General features: G+C 39.7%; 1 protein-coding gene across 2 annotated transcripts in view; it reads right to left on the reverse strand.

Moving 5' to 3' along the window:
• The window catches only part of rnf217 (ring finger protein 217), an 86,224-nt gene extending 66,050 nt beyond the window's left edge, over positions 1–20,174 (reverse strand). For both annotated transcript variants that reach the window (XM_087980679.1, XM_043684048.2), the window contains exon 1: positions 19,240–20,174. In XM_087980679.1, the coding sequence (XP_087836805.1) occupies positions 19,240–19,821 (582 nt within the window). In that variant the 5' untranslated portion in view covers positions 19,822–20,174. The remainder of the gene's footprint in view (positions 1–19,239) is intronic.
• Positions 20,175–22,135: the final 1,961 nt, after the last annotated feature.

Genomic DNA, 22,135 nt, shown 5'->3' on the forward strand with positions numbered 1-22,135 from the left:
CACAGCTGCTAATGCTGCAGCAACTTAAACTGAAATGCTCAAGAGGCGAGAATTACAGCAAACATATTTTGAAGGAGATTGAAGACATAGGAAGGGGGATTGCCTTGAAGGCATTTGATAACAAAGGAATTTGAAAATAATGATGAGAATATGAAATCAATGTGTCACTTAACTGGGGGGTAGGGGCAACAAACAACGGTGGGCTCAAGATAACGATGAATAGAACTCGGTGCAAATTCGGATTTAGGTAGAGTTAGATAGCCTTACATTTGCAGTGGGATGTGCATGGCACACACCAGCCACAGATGTGTGTAAAGGATTAGAGGGGGCACAAGGAAAACCTTTTTTTTTAAAAAACACAGCAGGTGGTGGGTATCTGGAATTCGCTGCCTCAGTTGGGGGTGAAGGCAGAGATCCTCAACTCTTTCAAAAAGTACTCAGATCTGCACCTTAAGAGCTGTAAGCTGCAGTGCTCTGGGCCACGTGCAGGAAGATAAGATTAGGAATGTCACCGTAAGGTGGCACAGTGGTTAGCATGACTGTCTCACAATGCTAGGTACCTAGGTTCGATTCCAGCCTTGAGTGACTGTCTGTGTGGAGGTTGCATGTTCTCTGCGTCTGCATGAGTTTCCTCTGGGTGCTCCAGTTTCCTCCCACAGTCCAAAGATATGAGGGCTAGGTGGATCAGCGGTGTAAATGCGGGGTTATGTGGATCGGTTGGAGAGTGGAATACTGTTTGCTGACTCTATGGGCTGAATGGCCTCTTTTTGCACTGTAGGGATTCTATGAGCAGGCTGCTTTCGGGTCGGCATGGACAAGATGGATAGAATGGCTTCCTTCTGTGCTGCATAATTTCTATAGTTGTATGATATGTTGGAATAACAAGGTTTAGAATTAACAAAGGCATAAACAAGGACATCAACAGATGAGCAGAGACCGGCACAAAGGCAGTCTCTGGATGTTGTGGATATGTGGTTGAATCTGGGCTCTAGTATGGCAACGTTTTCAACAGTCGGGTTCAGCCTCAAACAATGCCTTTGACCGTCTGCGCATTTGCTATTTTAGCCAAGGAACCGGATAATACAGAGACAATGGTGAGGTTGGGGATCATGGTGATGAGGTACAGCTGCATACAGTCAACATCAACACAGTCAATGTGAAAACTGATATGTTTTCCAGTGTTGGTGAGAGGCACCATAGAAATGGGAAATAGAACATAGCCATTAGAGTCACTGAAGGCAACAGTACAGACAGAAGACATGACAGGTAATTCTCCAGCTAGATTTAGGTAGGTAAGAAAGGAACTAAGCTACTGTAGTTTCACAGCTGAAGAAAACAAAGAGGCATTATACAGTAGAAGAGGATTTTATAAACAACTGTGTACATTAAAGGAGTAACAAATGTACAGATTTCCATATACAGTTTATGAACTTACATTTAGTGCAAGGGAGAGAATAGTTACGAGACATTTCAGTTTCTTCACTTAAATCAAATGATCATAGTCTTTGTATTAATGACAACGGTGAATTATATCTTAAATACATTTTACAGATTTGCACACATCAGTTACAGTCTTGCTTGCCATAACTGTTGATGGTGTACAACTTCTCAGTTGTGGGTCCTGTAAAACCTGCCTGTTTACATTTCAGGGCAGGTTCCAGGACATTGATTGCAACACAAAAGCAATGACGTGGTTGCAGGCGAACAAGAATTTAAGTGTATATTCACCTTTCAAACAGATCTTCTGAGCGCTTTGGGTACATTTGGACCAATTTTAGCAACACATTTCCCCTCAAGAAACCTGGCATACCTTGGACCCACATGTACCAGTTCTATTTATTAAGACAAATGAACCACTTGGTAAAAAGAAAATTGAGTTGTTTTGCATGTACGTGTGTATATGCGCATATGGGTAGGTGTGCATATGTGGGAATTAGGGGTGGGGGGGGGGGGGGGGGGGGGGGGGGGAAAGAGATCAAGAAATGAGTGAGCAAATGACAACATAGCTCAAGACTTTTTTGCCCATCAAGCTTCACTGATGGTTTCCCAATCTCACCCAAAGTTCCGTTCTGGGATCACTGATATATAATATCTACTTTCTGAGCACTGCATCTAAAGTCCCAAGATCCATTTCCATTTTATATAAAAAAAGGCTTGCATTTAAAAACTTTTTCACGAACTGAATACATCTCCAATGTTCAGCTCAATGGAGTACTTTCTTTAGTGCAGCCTCTTTTGTAATGCCTGGGAATGCAGTACTACACTATCAACCCAGGAAACTCCCCAAAATGTCTATGTATCCTGTTTTAGTGACGTAGATTGAGAATCAATTACTATCTCTGGAATCTTTTAAGAGACAAATAAAACTACAGATGCTGGAGTCCAAGATAGAAAAGCAGGAGGCTGGAAGAACACAGCAAGCTAAACATTTCTGCCAACTACAATTAGATCCCACCACCAAGAATATCTTCCCCATCCCACCCCTCTCTGCCTACTGCAAGGACTGTTCCCTTCGACAGTCTTGGTTTGTGCCACTCTTCCCCCCCTACCACCCCCCCCCCCCCCCCCCACCATCACCCCGGTACCTGGAAAAGATGCAAAACCTGCAGGTACATCACCTCCCTCACTTCCATCTAGGACCCCAAACAGTCCTTCTAGGTGAGACAGAGGTTCACCTGCCTCTCCTCTAACCTAGTTTACCGTATCTGGTGCTCCCGATGTGGTCTTCTCTGCATTGGGGAGACCAAACATAAACTCAGGGCACATTTCGCAGAGCATCTCAGCGAGGCCCACAAGGGCTGATCTGACCTCCCAGTCTCTGCCCATTTTAATTCCAGCTCCCACTCCCTTTCTGACATGACTATCCTCGGCCTCTGGGCAGAGAATTCCATAGATTCGCTACTCTCTGGTAAAAGCAGTTCCTCCTCATCGCTGTCCTAAATCTACTCCCCTAATCTTGAGGCCATGTTCCCTAGTCTGAGTCCTCACCCATCAGTGGAAACAACTTTCTTACCTCTATCTTGTCTGTCCCTTTCATAATTTCATATGTTTCCATTAGATCCCCTTTCATTTTTCTAACAAGTGGGACTTGAGCTCAGACCTCCTGACCAAAAGGAGACGCAGAACGTACAAATTCTACATAAGACCTAGAAGCCGACCATACGTGGTACTTCAAGCTCTGACATTTTCAGATTAGTACTGGCGTAGGCCGTAGGATATTGTATTTCAATCTGTCCCTGCCACCGTCAATGAATTCTTGCATTCACTTGTGGGATGTGGGTGTTGCTGGATGGCCAGCATTTATTGCCTGTCCCTGTTTGTCCTTGAAAGGTGGTGCTAAGCTGCCTTTTTGAACTGTTGCAGATCACATGCTATAGGTGATCTATAGCATGTGATCACAATGCCCTTAGCGAAGGAATTCTGGGATCTGACCTAGCGATAATTTCCAATTCAGGATGGTGAGTAGTTTGAAGGGGAACTTGCAGGTGGTGATGCTCCCATATATCTGCTGCCCTTGCCTTTCTAGATGGAAGTGGTCATGGGTTTGGAAGCTCCTGTTATGAGGATTTTTGATGAACTGCTGCAGTGCATCTTTTAGATGAGCAGTAGTTGATGGAGTGGATGCTTGTGGATATGGTGACAATTGAATGGGCTGCTTTGACCTGGATGGTGTCAAATTTCTTCAGTATTGTTGGAAATGCACCCATACAAGCAATTGGAGATTATTCCATCACATTCCTCACATGTGCTTTGCAGATGGTGGACAGGTTTTGGGGAGTCAGGAGGTGAGTTACTCACTGCAGTGTTCCTAGCATCTTATGTGGTCTTGTGGCCACTGTTTATGGGGCAAGTCCAACTGAGTTTCTGGTCAATGGTGACCCCAAGGATGTTGATAGTGGGAGGATTCAGTGATGATAAACACCATTGAGTGTTAAGGGGTGGTGGTTAGATGGTCTCTTTCTGGAGATGATCATTGTTCAGCATGTGTGGCGTGAATGTTATTTATACATATAGACACACAGCTTAACACCTTTGCTGCTGCACCCACTTTAGAATTATACTCCTTATTTTCTAATGTCTCTCTGCATACTTTCTATCAAAAATAAAATGGTGCATACTTCTCTGCATTAAATTTCAGTTATCAACTCATTCACCAATTGGGCCATGTCATTTTGAAGTTCTGCAATACCCTCCTCATTATTCACAATATTTACGAATTCTGACTCATCTGCAGATATTGAAAGGTCTGTTGTGCAGCACTTCAGCAAATACCCTTTGGAATGATGAAGGGTCATTAGATTCGAAACATTAATTCTTTTTTTTCCTCTACAAATGCTAGCAGACCTGCTGAGTTTCTCCAGCAATTTCTGTTATTGCTACCCTTTGGAAGCCCATGTGTATCACATAATAACTCTTACCAACATTCTCTGCTACCTCTGTTAGTTAAAATCAACATACTCTTGAGAAATCTACATGTGCCTGTATGATTTTTTTTTAACCACTGGGTATTAAACTGACTACCCTGTAGGTGCTGGGCTTTTTGCTACACCTTGTTATGACTAGTTTATAACATTTACAATTCTCCAGTCCTCAGGCACTGCCCTAGAGTTTAAAAAAAAGATTGAAAAACTATGGTCAGTGCCTCTGCCACTCTCAGTCCCTTCAGTTTCCATGGATGAATTTCAGCTGGCGCTGGTGTCTTATCAATATTATACAGAGGCAGATCTTCTAATACCACTACTTATATCAATTTCGACCCTTCAAGAGCCTGAACAACTTTTCACCAAGACCTAAGCAGCAACATTTTGTATAAAACAATACAAAATACTCATAATACTTCAGTCATGTCCCTGCCTCCATGCATAAATTCCTTTTTCAGTTACTATTTGGACACATACATCCTCATACACCTTTCGACTATTTGTAATAGTATAGTAGGCTTTTAGATTCCCTTTGATCTTAACCGTTTGTCTATTTTCATACTCTTTTTGTGTTTTAATTTCCTTTTAGCCTTTTATATTTGGCCTGGTTCTCAATAATTCTGACACCTCTCAGAAGCACACTTTTGCTTTACTTTAATCTTTCTCTCCTTCATCATTCAAGGAACTTTGGATTTGTTTCTCCTGCCTGTCTCCTTCATAGGAAAATCTTGACCATACTTGAAAGGCAAGTAATCTTCTTTAAAGTCAACCCATTGTTAAGTTAGAATTTTTTTGTTAATTTATCTCAATTAGATCCATTCTTGCCCCAGTACAGTTGGCTTTCTCCCCAGTTAATTGCCCTTATTCTGAATTGTTTCCTACCCTTGAGCCAACTTATACCTTATGACACAATGAGCACTGTCACCTAAATATTTCATTAACGTAATATCACTTAATTTATTTGGCCCAACTCATTCCATAGAACCAAGTTCGGCAATGCTTCATTTTTCATTGAACCACAAAATTTTCCTGAACACACTCTGAGGAACTCTTATCCCTCTCTATCATTTACAGAAGCACTATCTATATCCAGATAATTAAACTCCCTGTTGTATATACTCTCCAATTCTTGCCCTCCTTTTAAATTGCAAACTTGTTTCTCTAGGTCTTTCCCAACAGTTGGTTGTCTTTAGACTAACTGGAGTAATGTAACGGGAGGTCTTCTGTTTCTTTAACCAAATAGATTCTGTCCTTGACCCGTCTGGCACATCCTCTCTCCGTGCATTTCAGTGTTCTCCTTAATTGCAACATGTAAAAGGCAACTAGATGGATATGTGAATAGGAAAGGTTTAAGAGGGTTACGGGCCAAATGCTAGCAAATGGGACTAATCAGTTTAGGTTGACATGGATGAGTTGGACCGAAGAGTCTGATTCCGTGCTGCGTGACACTACGACTCTAGAATCAATGCTGTCAACCTCCACACTTCACTATTTTTTCCTGAACACCTTATATTCACGAATATTTAACACTTAGTCCGGTCCTTCTTTGAGTCAGGTCTCTGTTAGTGCCACAAAATCATATGATAATCTGCAACTCACCAACTTTATTTACAGCACTCCACACATTCACATACATTCACTGTAAACCTATTTCCAAGTAGATTATTTTCCCTCTTATCCTGAACTCACCTAATGTTTTACTATTTTTTAGTCTAACACTATCTATCTCTCCAAATATTCTTTGCAACTTGGGAGTCTCTGTTTAGTATCATCTTTCTTCCCCAGATTATGGATCACAGTGAATTAAAATAAAACCAAAAAAGTTAAATCAAGAAAAGTAAAGGCCGTATTTTTGGGATTAAAAGATTAATGATGATGTAATACTTTACAGTTTCAAATGACTACTTTAACAAAAAGAAGCACCATGCTCGAATTAAACCTTGGTACAGTTACACAATTGTTATGACATCTTTAGTTAGTGAAACTGCTTTTAAGATTACGGCTGACATTGAACTTATTTTCTCATTTATAAACAACGATTAGTGATTTAAAAATGCACGCCAGCAATAGCCTAAAACATCCTTTATTCTACACACAGTTTGTTTTAAACATGATTTCATGGACACAATTATTCTCAAAAAACCTCAAAAAAGCATGTAATTCAGTAAGGTCTATTTAATTTTGATTTCTTTTTCAATCCATAGCTTTTATTATGTACATCAATTTTTACATGTTAGCAATTCTTGGCAATTCTCCAAATACTGTGTTTGATTTAGAAATGTTGATCTTTTGACTTGCTTTTTAAACAAGTATACCTATGGCTGAGGATTGAGTACTATGACTGAAAAATCATTTACCTCAACAAACCGTAAAGGCTCCTACCACTCTTCACTCTGGCCAGTTACACTGGGTGATGTTAAACTCTTCACTTTTCAGATTCAAAATGTGGTGAACAGGTATTGAATATGCTGTCACACACTATGTACTTGCCACTGCATTGTCAACCTCTATTTGCTTCTTGGTCTCAATTCAAAAGTTGAGAAGTAGTAGGTAATTATCCTTGAGATGGGCAGAAAGAAATTAAAATTTAAAACAAGTAAAAGGTAACACATGTTTTTGTTGTGGGATCAGGCATTAGATAATGGCCTTCTACAAAATAGTACCTCAAAAAAAATGATAACAAATCGAAAAGAAATATCAGTGCAAATTGGTAGTATTCCTAGTTTGCAAAACCCTAATAAGTAAAACAACTGTAAGAGTGACCTTAGCATTTTGCATCAAGACAGAAAAAAAACCCTGTACTGCATGCAGATTACACTGATCAAATTAATTACTAAGAACTAGATAGATTGCTAGTCAAAAATATTGCTGACATCACTGGCAGAAACCATAGTTCAATGTCTAAGAGAGATGTCGGATTAATTTTCCAGATGTAGACTGAAAAATGGGCTCCACATAGAATATCAATATATAATCCTGCAATATATAATTGCTGACAAATTGTATATTTACAAGATCTTTCACCATTATTGAAATTTTCTAGGTTTTATCATATTTACTTTTTTTGAAATTTGTTGTTGTTTATTTGGACTTCTATAAAGCTTTGAACAATTTCCAACTACAGCAACAATCACAGAAATCCAGAATGAACATAGCATTGGATAATAATGAAATAAAAGAGATCCACAGAATGGAAGTCAAGTGGATTCTATACCTGGAAGCAAACCTCTCTGCCTACTATAGTCTGGACAGAGGAAACAAAAATTGACTAATCGTGAGGTATACTGGCATAAAGTCAGCACATGTGTCAGTAGTTTTATAACATGCATAACTGGCAGGCAAGACTGTCTAATAAAAGAACAAACCTTAGAAAAAAAAACCTCTGAGGATTTGGCAGACAATTTGCAATTAGTTATGCAATTAAGTAGACACACATTATATAGAGGTCAAAAACTCATGGAATAAATATAAAATGAATTAAGTTGAATTATTGCAGAGTGCTCAAAGTGTTTTGGGAATAGTAATCGGCATGTCACTTTAAAATATCCAGACTATTTGGCAAGCCAATTAATAAGGCTACGTCAGAACGCAAGTCCACACCAGCTGGGTCTCTGCAATGGTATCAAAATAGGAAAACGTATGATATAAATACTAGTTCTTTATTCATTTTTATTAGTAAGAGAACATCCAGTATAGTGCTTTTGGTTATAGTCATCATGTTAAAAATACTTTTTATAACAGAAAGAATTCAGGAAACGAACACAAGCCTGATCCCAGCACAGAGTGGGTAATCCAGAAAGAATGGTCAAAAAGGGATAATAAAGGACTACAGCCTCGAATGCATTACATGGTCACTTCATGCAGTCAATACAAAGGACTTAATTAGAAATCTCGTCAAATTTGCAGAACTGATGCTCCTGAATTCTCAACATTTATATTCAGTGGATGAAACTCTCCAAAGAAAATGTGAGTTCATAGAATTGTCTTTTAGCGTATAAACAGATTTTACTTGAAGAAACAAAATGGGGATTGCCAAAAGAAAAGAAGATGAATGTAAATTAAAAAGTGATAAACATTATGGAATAATCTAACAATGTAAAGACAGAACACTGGGGATTTTGAATAGAGCCAGGTGTCAGGGCAAAGAGTTCAAATGTGAGTTGATGGGCTAACTGGTTTTCTCACATCCTTGACTAAATGTTACTACCTCTGTACATCAGAAAATGCCACTGTATGCATTAGAGAGTGATTTGTACAGCAGGTAGTACTGTACAAAAGTTTAAGCAGAAGGCACAAATTTGCTTTGCCTGTCATTATATCTTTCCCAACTTCAATGGGAGCTCTCTTTGTGTAATTAAATATGCATGCAGAACTGTGTGTATACTATGATACACTGTTATTTAGAAAGAAGAAAAAGACTAACTGGTTGAACAGATTACTGGACTTCTGTAAATTTAAATAGTAAGAAGTGTGAAGTACCATCTTTGTACTTACTGAAATTAACCTATAATGTGTTGCTGAAACAAGGTAATACGATCTGTTCCAGGTAGTCCTGTGTCAATATTAAAAGCCATCCATTTGTTTTGAAAATGAGAACACATTATCTTTCCTGTAACAGGTTATAGTCCAACAGGTTTATTTGGAACTACTAGCTTTCAGAATGCTGCTTCTTCATCAGGTAGCTGTGGAGCAGAATCATAAGAGACAGAATTTATAGTACAAGATCTCAATGTCATGCAACTGAAACAATATATTGTACAAACCTAGATTGCTGTTAAGTCTTTTATCTTTTAGAATGGGTTGCAGGTATGAAAAATAAAGAACATGAAAGCATGGGCAGGCTTAAAGCATGAAGACGACTGGCAATCTGGGGTCTGTGGAAGGCAGGATGGGACAAGAATAGTGGAATGCTCTTACACCAATTAGTGGAGTAAGGTTAAGGCTGAAAGGTCACTATGGCGAGATGAGATAACACAAGTAATAAAGCAAGTTTCTCTGCTAAGTATCATTGTGATAAGATTGGGAAAATAAATATTTGGGACATGACATTGGAATATCTAATTAATAGTTAGGAGAGTCAGCTTGAGACAGGAGACTATTGTAATAGATGGAATAGCTAAATATCTATCATGACAGGTTAATCTGGAATGGAAGATCGCTGTAGCAGAGTTAGCAATAAATCTAACCGTGACATTAGAATAACATTAAATAGAATGTACAACTAAAGAGATAATGGGAACTAACATCACTGGTTTATTGTGTAGCTAGAGTGAGGTACTTTGTTTAACATAGTTGGACATGCTGATAAGCTAACAGAAACAAGATATAAAAATCCACGGACCTGGAGATTCATGGGCATTCGAGAATCTGCTTTCTCAGTGTCACGGTTTTTTGTTTGCAAATAAAAGACCTACTTCTTGAAGAACTCTCTGCGTCTCTTGGTGATTCTCTATATTTCCTCCACGACACAGGTTTCAGCACTTATTGCCTTGAAACAACTGCCAAATCTTAAACAGACCATTCTTCGCAGCAAACTGCCCAGCCTTCAGGACAACACCAACCACAACACTGTACAATCTTATCATGCCAACCATTGCAAGGCATGTCACAGTGTTGACATGGATACTACCATTACACATGTGGACACCAGCCACCATGATTCTATGTATGCGGCAGGTACTCGTGTGACTCAGCCAACGTTGTCTATCTCGTACGCTGCAGGCAAGGATGTCCTGAGGCATGATACACTGGTAAGACCAAGCAGACGTATGACAACGGATGAATGGACATTGTGCAACAATCACCAGACAGGGATGCTCCCTCCCAGTCAGGAAACAGCTCAGCGGTCAGGGGCATTTGGCCTTGGATCTTCGGGTGACCATCGGGATATGCAACAACGCAGAGTGGCCCAGCAGACACTGCTAGCCAAGTTCGGTACCCATGAGCATGACCTCAACCAGGACCTTGGCTTGATATCACACTACAGGTGACCCCACTACACTATACACTCTCAGACACACACACTCACGCGCACCCTCTCTCATATACATGCTCTCAGACACACTCATATACACCCCCCACACTCACGCCATGCAAACACCCTCTCACAGACTTATACTCTGTCACACTCATGGACACATTCTACCAAGCAAAAACACATGCAAACTCATAAATCTAGGAGGTGAATTTGCATTTGCAGAATAGTTGCAGATACATTCTATTTGGTTCAAAAAGCACAGAATCTGCAGGCAGTCAATCCATATAACATTTTATAAATTCCTACTTTGGAAACAGATCCAGTCTGGCTCAAGATTGGGATACAAACAGACTCTAACCTCACACCTTGCCTGAGCAGAGATATCACTTTTTTTCAAAATAAAACCTTAAGTTATCTTGAGAATGTGACTTGAAAGAGGTTCTGGGGTTTACATATTAATGAACGGAAACCTGCAACCCCTTCTAAAAGATGAAAGACTTAACAGCAATCTAGGCTTGTTTAATATAACATTTCAGTCGCATGACACTGTGATCTTTTGCTATAAATGTTGCGTCTTATGATCCAGCTCCACGGCTACATGATGAAGGAGCAGCACTCCGAAAGCTAGCACTTCCAAATAAACCTGTTGAACTATCACCTAGTGTTGTGTGATTTTTAACTTTGTCCACACCAGTACCCTCCACACAATTTCTTGTAATAGTTAAATATTACTAAACTCAACCATCAGTCCTCTTTACTCAGAGCCAGCCAAACTTGGCCATTTTCTTTATCAACCCTCCCATCCTAACACTCATTTAAAAAAATCAATTCTCTTGAACCCACTTGGTAGTCTTCACTCATAGCTTATTCCGTGGTCTACTACCTGGAAGTGAATACATTGCTTCCGAATCCTCTCTTCCCCTACGTAAATTATTTTCATTGATCAATTTGGTAATACTAATTACTTAAATTAGATTACAAAATTTTCACTTTTCCAAAAAGAAAATACATCTTCAATCATCCCTCAAAACCTTCATTCCTGAAATGTGGAATCACTTTCACCTATCAACAAGAACAATATCCCAGCAATGCATAAATTGGTTTGTAGAAACAAAAAGTAGTCTTTTTAACTGACTTACCAGAGAAATAATATAATTTGTTAATTTTAATGTTGCAGCACATTAATTATTTTAGATGTAGGTTTGCTCGCTGACCTGGAAGGTTCATTTTCAGATGTTTCATCACCATACTAGGTAACATCTTCAGTGAGCCTCCGGACGAGCCTTCCCCATGTAAGCCAATCCCCACATTAATATTTGTTCCAGTTCCCATTTACTCATCCACTCACATTAGTTGATTTTAAAATGCCAGCACTACCAATGCCTCTTAACATCTGCAGTTCAAACTTCAGATATTTATTAAATGCAACAACAAAATTAGAGTTTTATAGCACAGAAATAGGCCAATCTGCCTGACAGATCCATGTCGGTACCTATGTGCTATGTGAGCTTTCCCCTCCATCAACTCCCTTCAATATACCCTTCCATAGTTAACTCTCTTATGCCATAACGCTACACACATTGCACCAGCGAAAGTGGATATATGACCTGTTTGTAAACTCGGTTAAGAAGCTAATTACAAAACATGAACAATGTGCAATCGAATCTCAGAGTAACCCATTCAATGGCACATAGTGAATATGTTGTAGTCAGTATGTTACCCCACAACCCTAAAAATTCAGAAATTCAAATGGATACAGAACATACTTAAGTATTTTGACACACCAATTACTTTCAATGAATACCAAAAAGTAATTTCAAATAAATCTCTCTTCAAGTCAACTCATTTATAAACTCTTTATCAAGGCTTTCAGTATCCGGAATACATTTTTGTACAAATTGTGCCAGAGGACAGATCATGTATCCAGAGACCTACATGTGTGCAAACATCAACAATACTTATGTCTCATTAGCGTTTGTTCTGAATCATTAACGGACCAAGTATTCTGTTTCCCAGCAGAATGTGAAAGCAAAAGAGTACTGGAGATAAAACAAATCAACAGCTCAGATTTTTGTGTGGAGTGGAACATTTCATGACATGTGCTAAGGGACAGAGTTTTCCCTTACCCTTCAGCCTGAATAATTTTGAACTACAAATGACTGGAAGTTCAAAATGTTAATCGCATGGAAAGACACCATCAACAGGACCTTGGGAACGTTGGTGAACAATTGAAGCAATGGTTTATCTCCTTTACCAATGAAAACATAAGGACTTGAATGGTTAGAAATGCTTCTGAAATGGCAGCTTGGACATCTGGTTAGGTAACAAACATTTATTAAAATATAACTGAATTACAAACAGGAATTGTCTTTTGTAGTCTACATTGTGGGAAGAGCCAAGTAGTACTTGGAAATGAGCTTTCAATCCTGAATACTGGCAAGAGATGGAACTGTCAAGGAGTACACTTCAGAGCAATTCCCAAGCAACGTGGGACAAAGGATTACATGAATGCATAGCAATGTGCAGCAACACAATAGTCTTAAGATTATTAAATAATCAGTGATACAAACAGCTGTTTCCACAATTACTTTCAGGAGAGCGCATGATGCGTTGCCTCTCAGGTGTCAGGCTAAAGCTTGTCACGGAATGGATGCAGAACATTCTGCTCTGCCAGGTGGAATGGGAGGGAACAGACTGCCATTGGCCATCTCACATTGCAATCAAAAAAGGACAGAAAAAGCTTGATGTCTTTCAATCAGACTTCCAGGAGTTAGGGAGCAGGGTTAACAGCCAGACCTCAAAATCAGTAATCATTGGATTATTTCTCGTCACAAACCTGTTGAAGGCTTGGGAGAGTGGAAATGTAGGTTCACAAAGCAAGAGAACATGGCAACATGACAAGGTAGCTGTTAGGATAACGGTCCCCAGAGTGGGACAGGAAGGGATACAGTGTACAAACATGGATAAATAGCAGTAACTAGGGTCAAGAGGGGGAAAAAAAATGTAAAAACACACTTGACTGCATGTAGTATTCAGGAAAACAAAAGATGAATTAACAACATGTATACAAATTAATGAATATGATCTTATAACCATTAGGGAGACATGTTTACAAGGAGACCAAAGCTGGAAACTAAATATATGGTCGTATGTGAATTGAAAAGACAGGCAGGAAGGAAAGGGTTACGGGGTAGCATTGCTGGTACAGAATGGACTAAATACGATAGTAATGAACGATCTTGAATTGGAAGGCATAGATTTAAGATAGGCTGAGGCACGAAATGAAAAGGGAAATGAAACACAGGTAGGAGTAGACTACATGCTTCTGAACAGTAACTATACCATAGGACATAGAATAAATCGGGGGATAATAAGAGCATGAAACAAAGCCAGTACATTAATCATGGATGATTTTAATCTTCTGTGTATAGGATAGACAGATTGGCAGAGGAAGCCATGAGGAAGAATTCATAGTGTGTGTTCAGAATGGATACCTAGAACAATATGTTGTGGATCCAACAAGAAATCAGGCTATTTTGGATTTGTTGATGCATAAAAAGGCCAAGCTTAATAAATGATGTTAGGAAATAGTGACCGTGACATTGTACGATTTAGCATTCAACTTGAGAGGGAGGAACTTAGGGTCAGAAACAACTTATTACGTTTAAATAAAGGTAATTACAAATGAATGAGGGTGGAGTGGACTGGGGAAAAAAGTTTAGCAGCAAAGATGGTTCAGGAACAATGGTAGATGTTTTAAAAAAAAAAAGACAGCTCAGGACTCACAGCAAAGAAATATCCCAGTGAGGAAGGAGGCTTCTAGGAAGGGGAGAGACCAACCACAGTTAACCAGGGAAGCTAAGGACACCACCAAATTGAAAGAAAAATAAAATAAAATGTGGCAAAGATTATCGGTAACCAGAGCACTGGGAAAGTATTAAAAACCCAACAAAAGATGACCAAAAAAAGGGAAAAAATAAACTGAGAGATTAAATTTGCAAGTAATAGAGGCAGATAGCACAAGCTGCTTTAAATATAAAGAAGGAAAGAGAGAAGCCAAAGTGGACACAGCCCTTTAGAGAATGAAAGGGTGGATAGCAAGAAGCTTTGTCCCCAGATTGTGGAACTCAATTATTAGGGATCATGAGGTCAAGGTGAGGGGGGAGAAATTTAAGGGAAATATGTTTGGGAAGTTCTTTATGTAGAGTGTGGTGGGTGCCTGGGACGCATTGTCAGCGGAGGTGGTAGAGGTGGGCATGATAATGTCATTTAACATGTATCTAGACAGATATGTGAATGGGCAGGGAGCAGATTTTTGGAAAATAGGCTACAACTTTAGATAAAGGATCTGGATAGGTGCAGGCTTGGAGGGCCGAAGGGCCTGTTCTTGTACTGTAATTTTCTTTGTTCTTTGTTCATAGGCTGGTATTCAGGAGAGTGCACAACCTGGAAAGTCAACCTCCATATGTTTTGGAACAGATAAATTGCTTAGCAACATTAAAATCACAACCAATCAAAATGAAGGTTTGGTTAAATGGTCTGCTGATTCTATGTGAGGTTAATACCAGGGCAGCTGCTTCAGTGATCAGAGAACCAGCCTTTAACAAAATTCGCTCTGGACACCAACACTTTAGTTTGTGCAAAACCTCGGCTAGACTGAGAACAGATTAAAGTTGTACAGATTAAAGGTACAACTTCGATTTCGCTCTCTTAGTGACAGCTGGTTCACTAAGAAGCTTAGGCCCAAGCTTGATGGTGCGAAATTGGTTGAGAAAGATTCACCTATATTGGCTCGATATTTTTTGATTAGAAAATGGCTGCCTGTGTGAAGTCCTAATTAAATACCTGGACGCTTTTTCAGGAAGATATCGGGACAAAGGAGCCCAGGCCACCTTGCATACTGAGCAGGAAGCAAGTCCACAATTTCTCAAGGCTCACCTAGTGCGATTTGCCTTACAGGCAAAAAGTAAAGGCAGAAATCAGAAGGCTGGAAAGTGAAAGAAACCAGTCCCATTTGCAGAATGAATAGTACCGGTTGTGCTGACTGTGAAGTCCGGCGGGTCGGTTTCTCTTTGTGGGGATTTTAAATAAACAGTAAACCATTTTTTACAGCGGAATGAATATCCAATTCCTTGTATAGAAGACTTATACACAAAGCTGAACATGAGCCATGTGTACTTGCAATTGCGGTTAGATGAGGATTCCAGAAGTACTTTACAATAAATATGCACAAGGGTTTGCAACTTAAGAAAGCTAAAGAGTCCCACTAGTTGAGATATACGAGGCTGCCATTTGGGATATCATCAATTTTTCAGAAGACGATCGAAAACATGTTACAAGGTGAAAGTGGGTACTGCAGAGGCTAGAGAATCACAGCAGGTCAGGCAGCATCCGAGGGAAATCGATGTTTCTGGCAAAAGCCCTTCACCAGGAATGAGTTTGGAAGCCTCGGGGAGGGGATGGAGAGATAATGGGATGGGGGGAGGCTGGGGAGAAGGTAGCTGAGAGGGCAATAGGTGAATGGAGTTGGGGGTAAAGGTGATAGGTCAGAGAGGAGGATGGACATTTTAAAAGGTCTACCCCAGGTTTTGATTTATCTAGATGAAGTGCTCATAACAGAGAAGGCCAATAAGGAGCACTGTAGTCCTTCGATGCTTCTTCCAGGCAGGTATATGCCTTGGAAGGGAAAAATGCATTTTCCAGAACTTCAAATGACATACCTGGGCTACAGAGTCAACAGGACCAGGTTACACCTGTTGAAAGATAAAGTGAGAGTGATCAAAGATACCCCAACTCCCAATTCTGAACCGGAACTTAGGTCTTTCCCAGAGCTGGTGAATTATTACAAAAAGTTCATACATAACCTGACCTTCATCCTGGCACCTTTGCATTAACTTGTGAAAAAAAGGGGACAGCCTTGGAAATGGTTGCACAGCCAATGTGCATGTGGACCATATGAAAGTTGCAAACTTGCAAGCGGTGCAGGAGCAAAATATGTCTGGCTCCTCAACAGCTTTTCCAATTATTCCAGAACCTGTGGGTTCTCCCTCTCCAATAAACATTGACAATATGTCTGAATCTGCGGGGGACTCTGGATGTCACCATCTCAACGCCTTTGCTGCCAAAGAGAATTAATTTCTCCAGAGATATTCTTGTGCAAGAGGAGGAGCCTTTCCTTGTGTTAAAATGCCCTAGGAAGAGCTACACAAAATAAAAAACAGGCGTATTTCCTCAGGCTTAGAGGGGTAGGGATGTAGTGATTGTAGCAAGGTCAGCCAGGTGGACTTCATCGAATATAGAGTTCCATGATTGCACCAGATTAACAGCCCAGGGAGCCCTGGCTGGCAGATCCGTACAGGAGTGTCAGAGATCCTGTTCACTCACTGAGGGAGCTGGATTAGTGTCAAGGACTCATCACATGTTGGTGATGGGATACCAGCTTCTGTGGAATTATTTCACCTGACGTTTGTGGATTGCAGCAGTTCAAGAAGGTAGCTTACTACCACATTCCCAATGACAATTAGGTATAAGCAATAAATGCTGGTCTATCTACTGAAGCCCAAATCCCACCAATGAACGTATAAACACCAAGTTTGTAGGTAAAAGATTGTTTGGCAGTGTAGCAAATCATCTGAATGATTAGTTTGACAGAATAAACAAACAGAATGAAGGTTCTTCATCATTTTATAAGTGTACTTTTGATGACATGATACAGGTATTAATTTGAATTGCAACTGAAACATGAAGGAATACATTTTGGTAGGAAGGTCAATGAGTCGCAGCATAAAACAATGTGTACAATTTTAAAGAGGGTGCTGAGGTCAAGAGATTTGGAAATATATGTGCATTATTGACTGAACATGGCTGGGCAAGTTGAAAAAACAGTTAATACATCATACAGGATCCTGGGTTTCTTAAACAGAGGCATAGGGTAAAATAAAAGGAAGTTATCACTGATCTATACAAGACATCTGTACAAGCTTCAATTAGGATATTGCATTCAATTCTGACACCACACTTTAAGGAGATTTTGAACTGGGTTCAGAAAAGATTTACAAGAATCATTCTGAGGACAAGGGTCTTCAATTATATGGATAGACTAGAGATAGAAGGGTTGTTTTCCTTAATAAAGCTTAGAGAAGATTTGACAGAAGTGCTCAAAATCACAAAATATCTAGACAGATGTGAAACTGATGATGCCAATTTAAAATGACTAACAAGAGGACCAAAGTTGACTTGGAAAAACTTTATGCAGTCAGTGGCTAGGATCCGGAATGTGCTGTGTCAAAGTATAGTGGAGGCATATTCCATCATGGTTTTGAAAACTGAATTGGAGAAAATGGATAAATACTTAACAAGAAAACATTTGCAGGGCTATGAGGAAGAGTAACTGAGTTGGTCTCAGAAATATAAATGAAAAACACAGATACGGTTGGCCAAATGGCTTCCAATCTATGTTGAAACTATTTTTGAGTATTTGAAACTGTCTTATGGAAAATCAAGTTTTATTTGATAACGTGTTACAATTTCCATCTCTACAGATCAAATATAGTTCGTTTGCTATAATCTACAACCAACTGGTTTTTGTATTTTGAGTCTGGTTTACGTCCTGGAACTCAGATGATTAATATTATTTTGACAGCTATGCAATCGATTAACTATAAATGCAGAGTCGTTTATCCTCAGGGATCACAGCAAAGTACGTACGTTTAACAGGCTGTTTTAAATTTTGTTCGAATGATTTATTTGTGTTCCAAAACAATACATTGATTAAAAATACAAAAACTGGGAAAGAGAAAATACCATCCATTCAAATAAACAAACATAACTAATTATAAAAAAAAGACTCAAATTTAAGTTTCACCTTTAGTCCAGAGACTAGAGTCTAATTTTCAGGATCTTCTGACATGCTATCTGAGCTCTTGATAGTCCACCTCACAGTTTAAATACACACATATTGTTTCCAGTCTATTCTGGATTCACCTCATGATAAAATCGTAGAAATTTCAGCACTCCTTGGCTTGGTGTGAATACCAACTCAACATAAGAACAGCTGGTTCAATCCTCGCGCTCTCTACTACAGTACTTGCCCCATACTCTGTAAATATATTCTTCATTTACTGCGTCCAATTCCCTCTACAAAAAGGTCACAACTGAATTGACCTGAAATATATTTCATATCTTTATCAGATAAAAGTCTGACTTCCTCTTTATTTCTAGCGTTTATTGCAGATGTATGATCTGAGGTTCAGTTCTATTTGCAGAATGAAACAAAACTCGTTCAGTTCAAATAATACGAGATTTTTAATTTAAAAGCCCAACTTTACTGAAGTAAGGCTGCAATATATATCGTATTAGAAAACGCCAGGAATATTACGCTGCACTTTTTAAAACTAAGTATACCAATTTTTAACAGACGTCAGCAATCGAGATGTTAAACTGAAGACTGTTCTCAATTTAATTTAGTAAACAGTTAACTAAATGCAGAATGTCAGTCCTTCTGGTTGATTGCAGTTGTACTGAATTAGTTTCACAATTTCTAACTGAATGGAAAATAATCCACCATTTAAAATTAGTCCGAGACAAAACGTTCTAAATCAAGTACGCTCAAAGGTGTAGATTCTGTTAACAGCGAATACGTTGTTTTGGAAAGGGTTAGTTGTAATAAGACTTAAACATGAACATCAGATACCCTGCGTAAATTATGAATGAGACCTGTAAAACTGCATGTAGCAATCAAGGTTTCAGTATCAGTCCCTGTAGGGTTATGGTTTCTTGCATTGTCTGCGCAAAGGGGACACCGAAAGTTACTGTTCAGCTGAGCGTGACAATGGGACTTACCTGATTACTAAGATACCTCTTCAAACACTCCTCGCAAACAGCTTTCTTGCAACATAAAAGTGGTCGGATGGGTTTGTCATCCAGGCAAACGCGACAGGTCAAAATAATAAAGTGTTCATACTCTCCAGCATAAGGGTTCCCCGCCGACTGAATGTCGACCTGCCGGGAGATGCTAAAAGGTTCCCGAGCGGAAGGTTCTGAAGTCGCCGGTGTCAGGGACGGGGCGGTATCCCAATCCGTCTGTCTGCCGAGATCAGTCGGTGTGGTTCGGCCCGAGTCAGAGGGCTGGTTGCTCTGCTCCTCTGCCTCGGCTTCCAGCGCTGAGCTGTGGTAGTTCTCATTCTCCACATAATACACGGTGCAGTAAACGTGCTGCTGGTGCCAGGGTTCAGTGGCAGGCGCGAGCCGGGTGGAACGCTGCCCATTGTCCTCAGGGCCAGCTGCAACATTCTCCATTCCAATCCTATCCGGGCCACGTTCCATCTCCTCTTTGCTCCCGACCGCCTCTTCATCCTCGCTGGACACCAGCACGTCTCCCCCATCTCTCACATTTACATCTTCCATTACCGACTTCAATCCCATAGGCACAGCTCAAAACGAGCCCAGCTAGTCCTGCTTCTGCTTCCGGGTCCTACTCTCTTTTTTGCACAATCGCCATTGAAAACGTCCACCCACACTTGTATTTTTTGGGGGGGTGGGTATTAATGGGAGTTGGTGTGCAACTTTCTTGTTTTTTCACTTAAAATGTAATATCTCAAGAATACCGTCTTTCCCCTTCCCGTGATTGCATCTTTCCTCCGCGCGAAGACCACACTTCAACTCCACGCCGAATAACAAAAACTGGGTTTAAACACAAACGAAACCCCTCAGAGTTCCCCTGAAGTCACCGTACACACTATTTTCCAGATTCATACTTTCACAACAAAGTCAGCCAGGTTCAGCTCAGCTGTGCGGAGTTCGGCGCTTACTGTATTTACTATAGTAGACGGGCATCTACCATTTACCGTAATTATCAGATTAAACCTATAAATAAAATTACTGGAAGGAACCATGTTATGATTCGATTACTTAGTGTGGAAACAAGTCCAACAATCCTTCACCTAATACTACAGGCAATTTAGCTGACCAGCACATGTTTGGACTGTGAGGGGGAAACCTGAGCACCCAGAGGAAACCCACACAGACAAAGAGAATGTGCAAACTCCTCACAGAGGGTCACCTGAGGCAGGAATTGAATCTGGGTCGTTGGTGCTGTGAGGCAGTAGTGCTAACCACCATGCCATTCATTGAACTGAAACAATAACCCGTAGGAACTGAACTAAAGATGTCTATTTTGATAGATGCCAGTACTCTCTGGGATCAGTGACTAGTGCTTCCATTTTTAGAACAGGGTATGACTTGCATTTTGCAGAAATATGGGCGAGGAGAGGGTAACAGAGAGCCTCTAAACAAATATAAAGGATAAACTGTAACAACAAACAAAGAACTGTAAAGTAAGCTTTAAGAATACTTCCAGGTCACCTAAAGTTCATTAGGTTTTGCACTGCCTGGAAATGTATTAGGTTCAATTGAAGCTTTCAAGAGGGCAGCTCCTTCATTAGGTGCTTGTGCACAACCACCTGATGAAGGACCAATGCTGCGAAAGCTAGTGCTTTCAATTAAACCTGTTGAACTATAACTTGGTGTTGTATAATTTTTAACTTTGTACACCCCAGTCCAACACTGGCATCTCCAAGTCATTTCAAGAGGGGGCATTGAAATTTTTTTGGATAGTAATGGCATGCGGAAATATGTGGAAATGCTGAAGATTGGCATTAGATAATAGTGTTAGATTAGATAACAGGGCAGTGCAGGCACAATTGGCTGAACTTTCTCCTTTGGATTACACCAAATTAAACTCTATGATTCTGTGATACTACCTTAATATCACCATATATATTGGAGATTAAAGCAAAGTTAAGCAATCTTATGAATGTAGAAATTTTCCAAGCAGATTGAAATATTAATATTTGACTCTGTACTGCTGAAAAGGATGTGCAGCATAGGAATCCGCAAAATTGCAAGGAATGATTAAAGGCCAGTATGGCACACAGCCCTCTTGAACATGTACCACAATCAGCTGGAAGAAAACAATCCAGTCACAAACCCTATATCTGGTGATGTTAATGTCACAGGTTTGATGAAAAACCCTTGTTTGATTTGCGGTTGCAAGATATGAGACAGAAGGATCTTTATTTCAAATTAGTTGACAAAATCCAAAAGAAAACCCCTAGATCAAACTGGGGGGAAGAATGGGGAAACAGGGTCATGTGTCACTGACTGCCCCATTTGCAGGATAATTTCATTGTACTTCAAAGAGTCAAGCTGAGTAAGATCAAATTTCTTCAAGTATTGGTGAATGGAATCAAGGAACAGATTGTCAAAACAGAAAGTGGAACATAAAGTTTTTAAAGTAATTGATATCTATTGCATTTTCTGAACAGTTACATTTCTAGAATTGATAATACAATTAACAAAAGTCAATTGTTTCAGTAAGCAGCAGGACAAACAGTTCTTTACTCCCACAAACTTTCTGGATTAGTTTCTGTAAGGATCTTTTATAAAGCGTCAATTGAAATTTATAACAAGGAGGGAAAGTTCTGTCTCTGAGTAACTGATCCTGATGTCATTTAATTGCTTTTTATTCAATATTATTTCTTGTATTACGTTATTGAGTTTTGCAATTGGAAAATCAAAAACCCCGTTGTTTAATAACAGAAGATTCACCCCTTCTCCTCCACTATAATACACTCTACATATCACAGAGTGATGAAAAATAAAGGTAAAGACACCATAGTCTTACTGGACCATACAGCTGCTCTCTCATTTGACTAGTGGTGGTTCAACCTGATGGTCA

This window comes from Chiloscyllium plagiosum, unplaced genomic scaffold, assembly GCF_037043375.1.
Source record: "Chiloscyllium plagiosum isolate Xiang-an unplaced genomic scaffold, Cpla_swu_hap1 HiC_scaffold_3, whole genome shotgun sequence".
Classification (NCBI taxonomy): Eukaryota; Metazoa; Chordata; class Chondrichthyes; order Orectolobiformes; family Hemiscylliidae; genus Chiloscyllium; species Chiloscyllium plagiosum.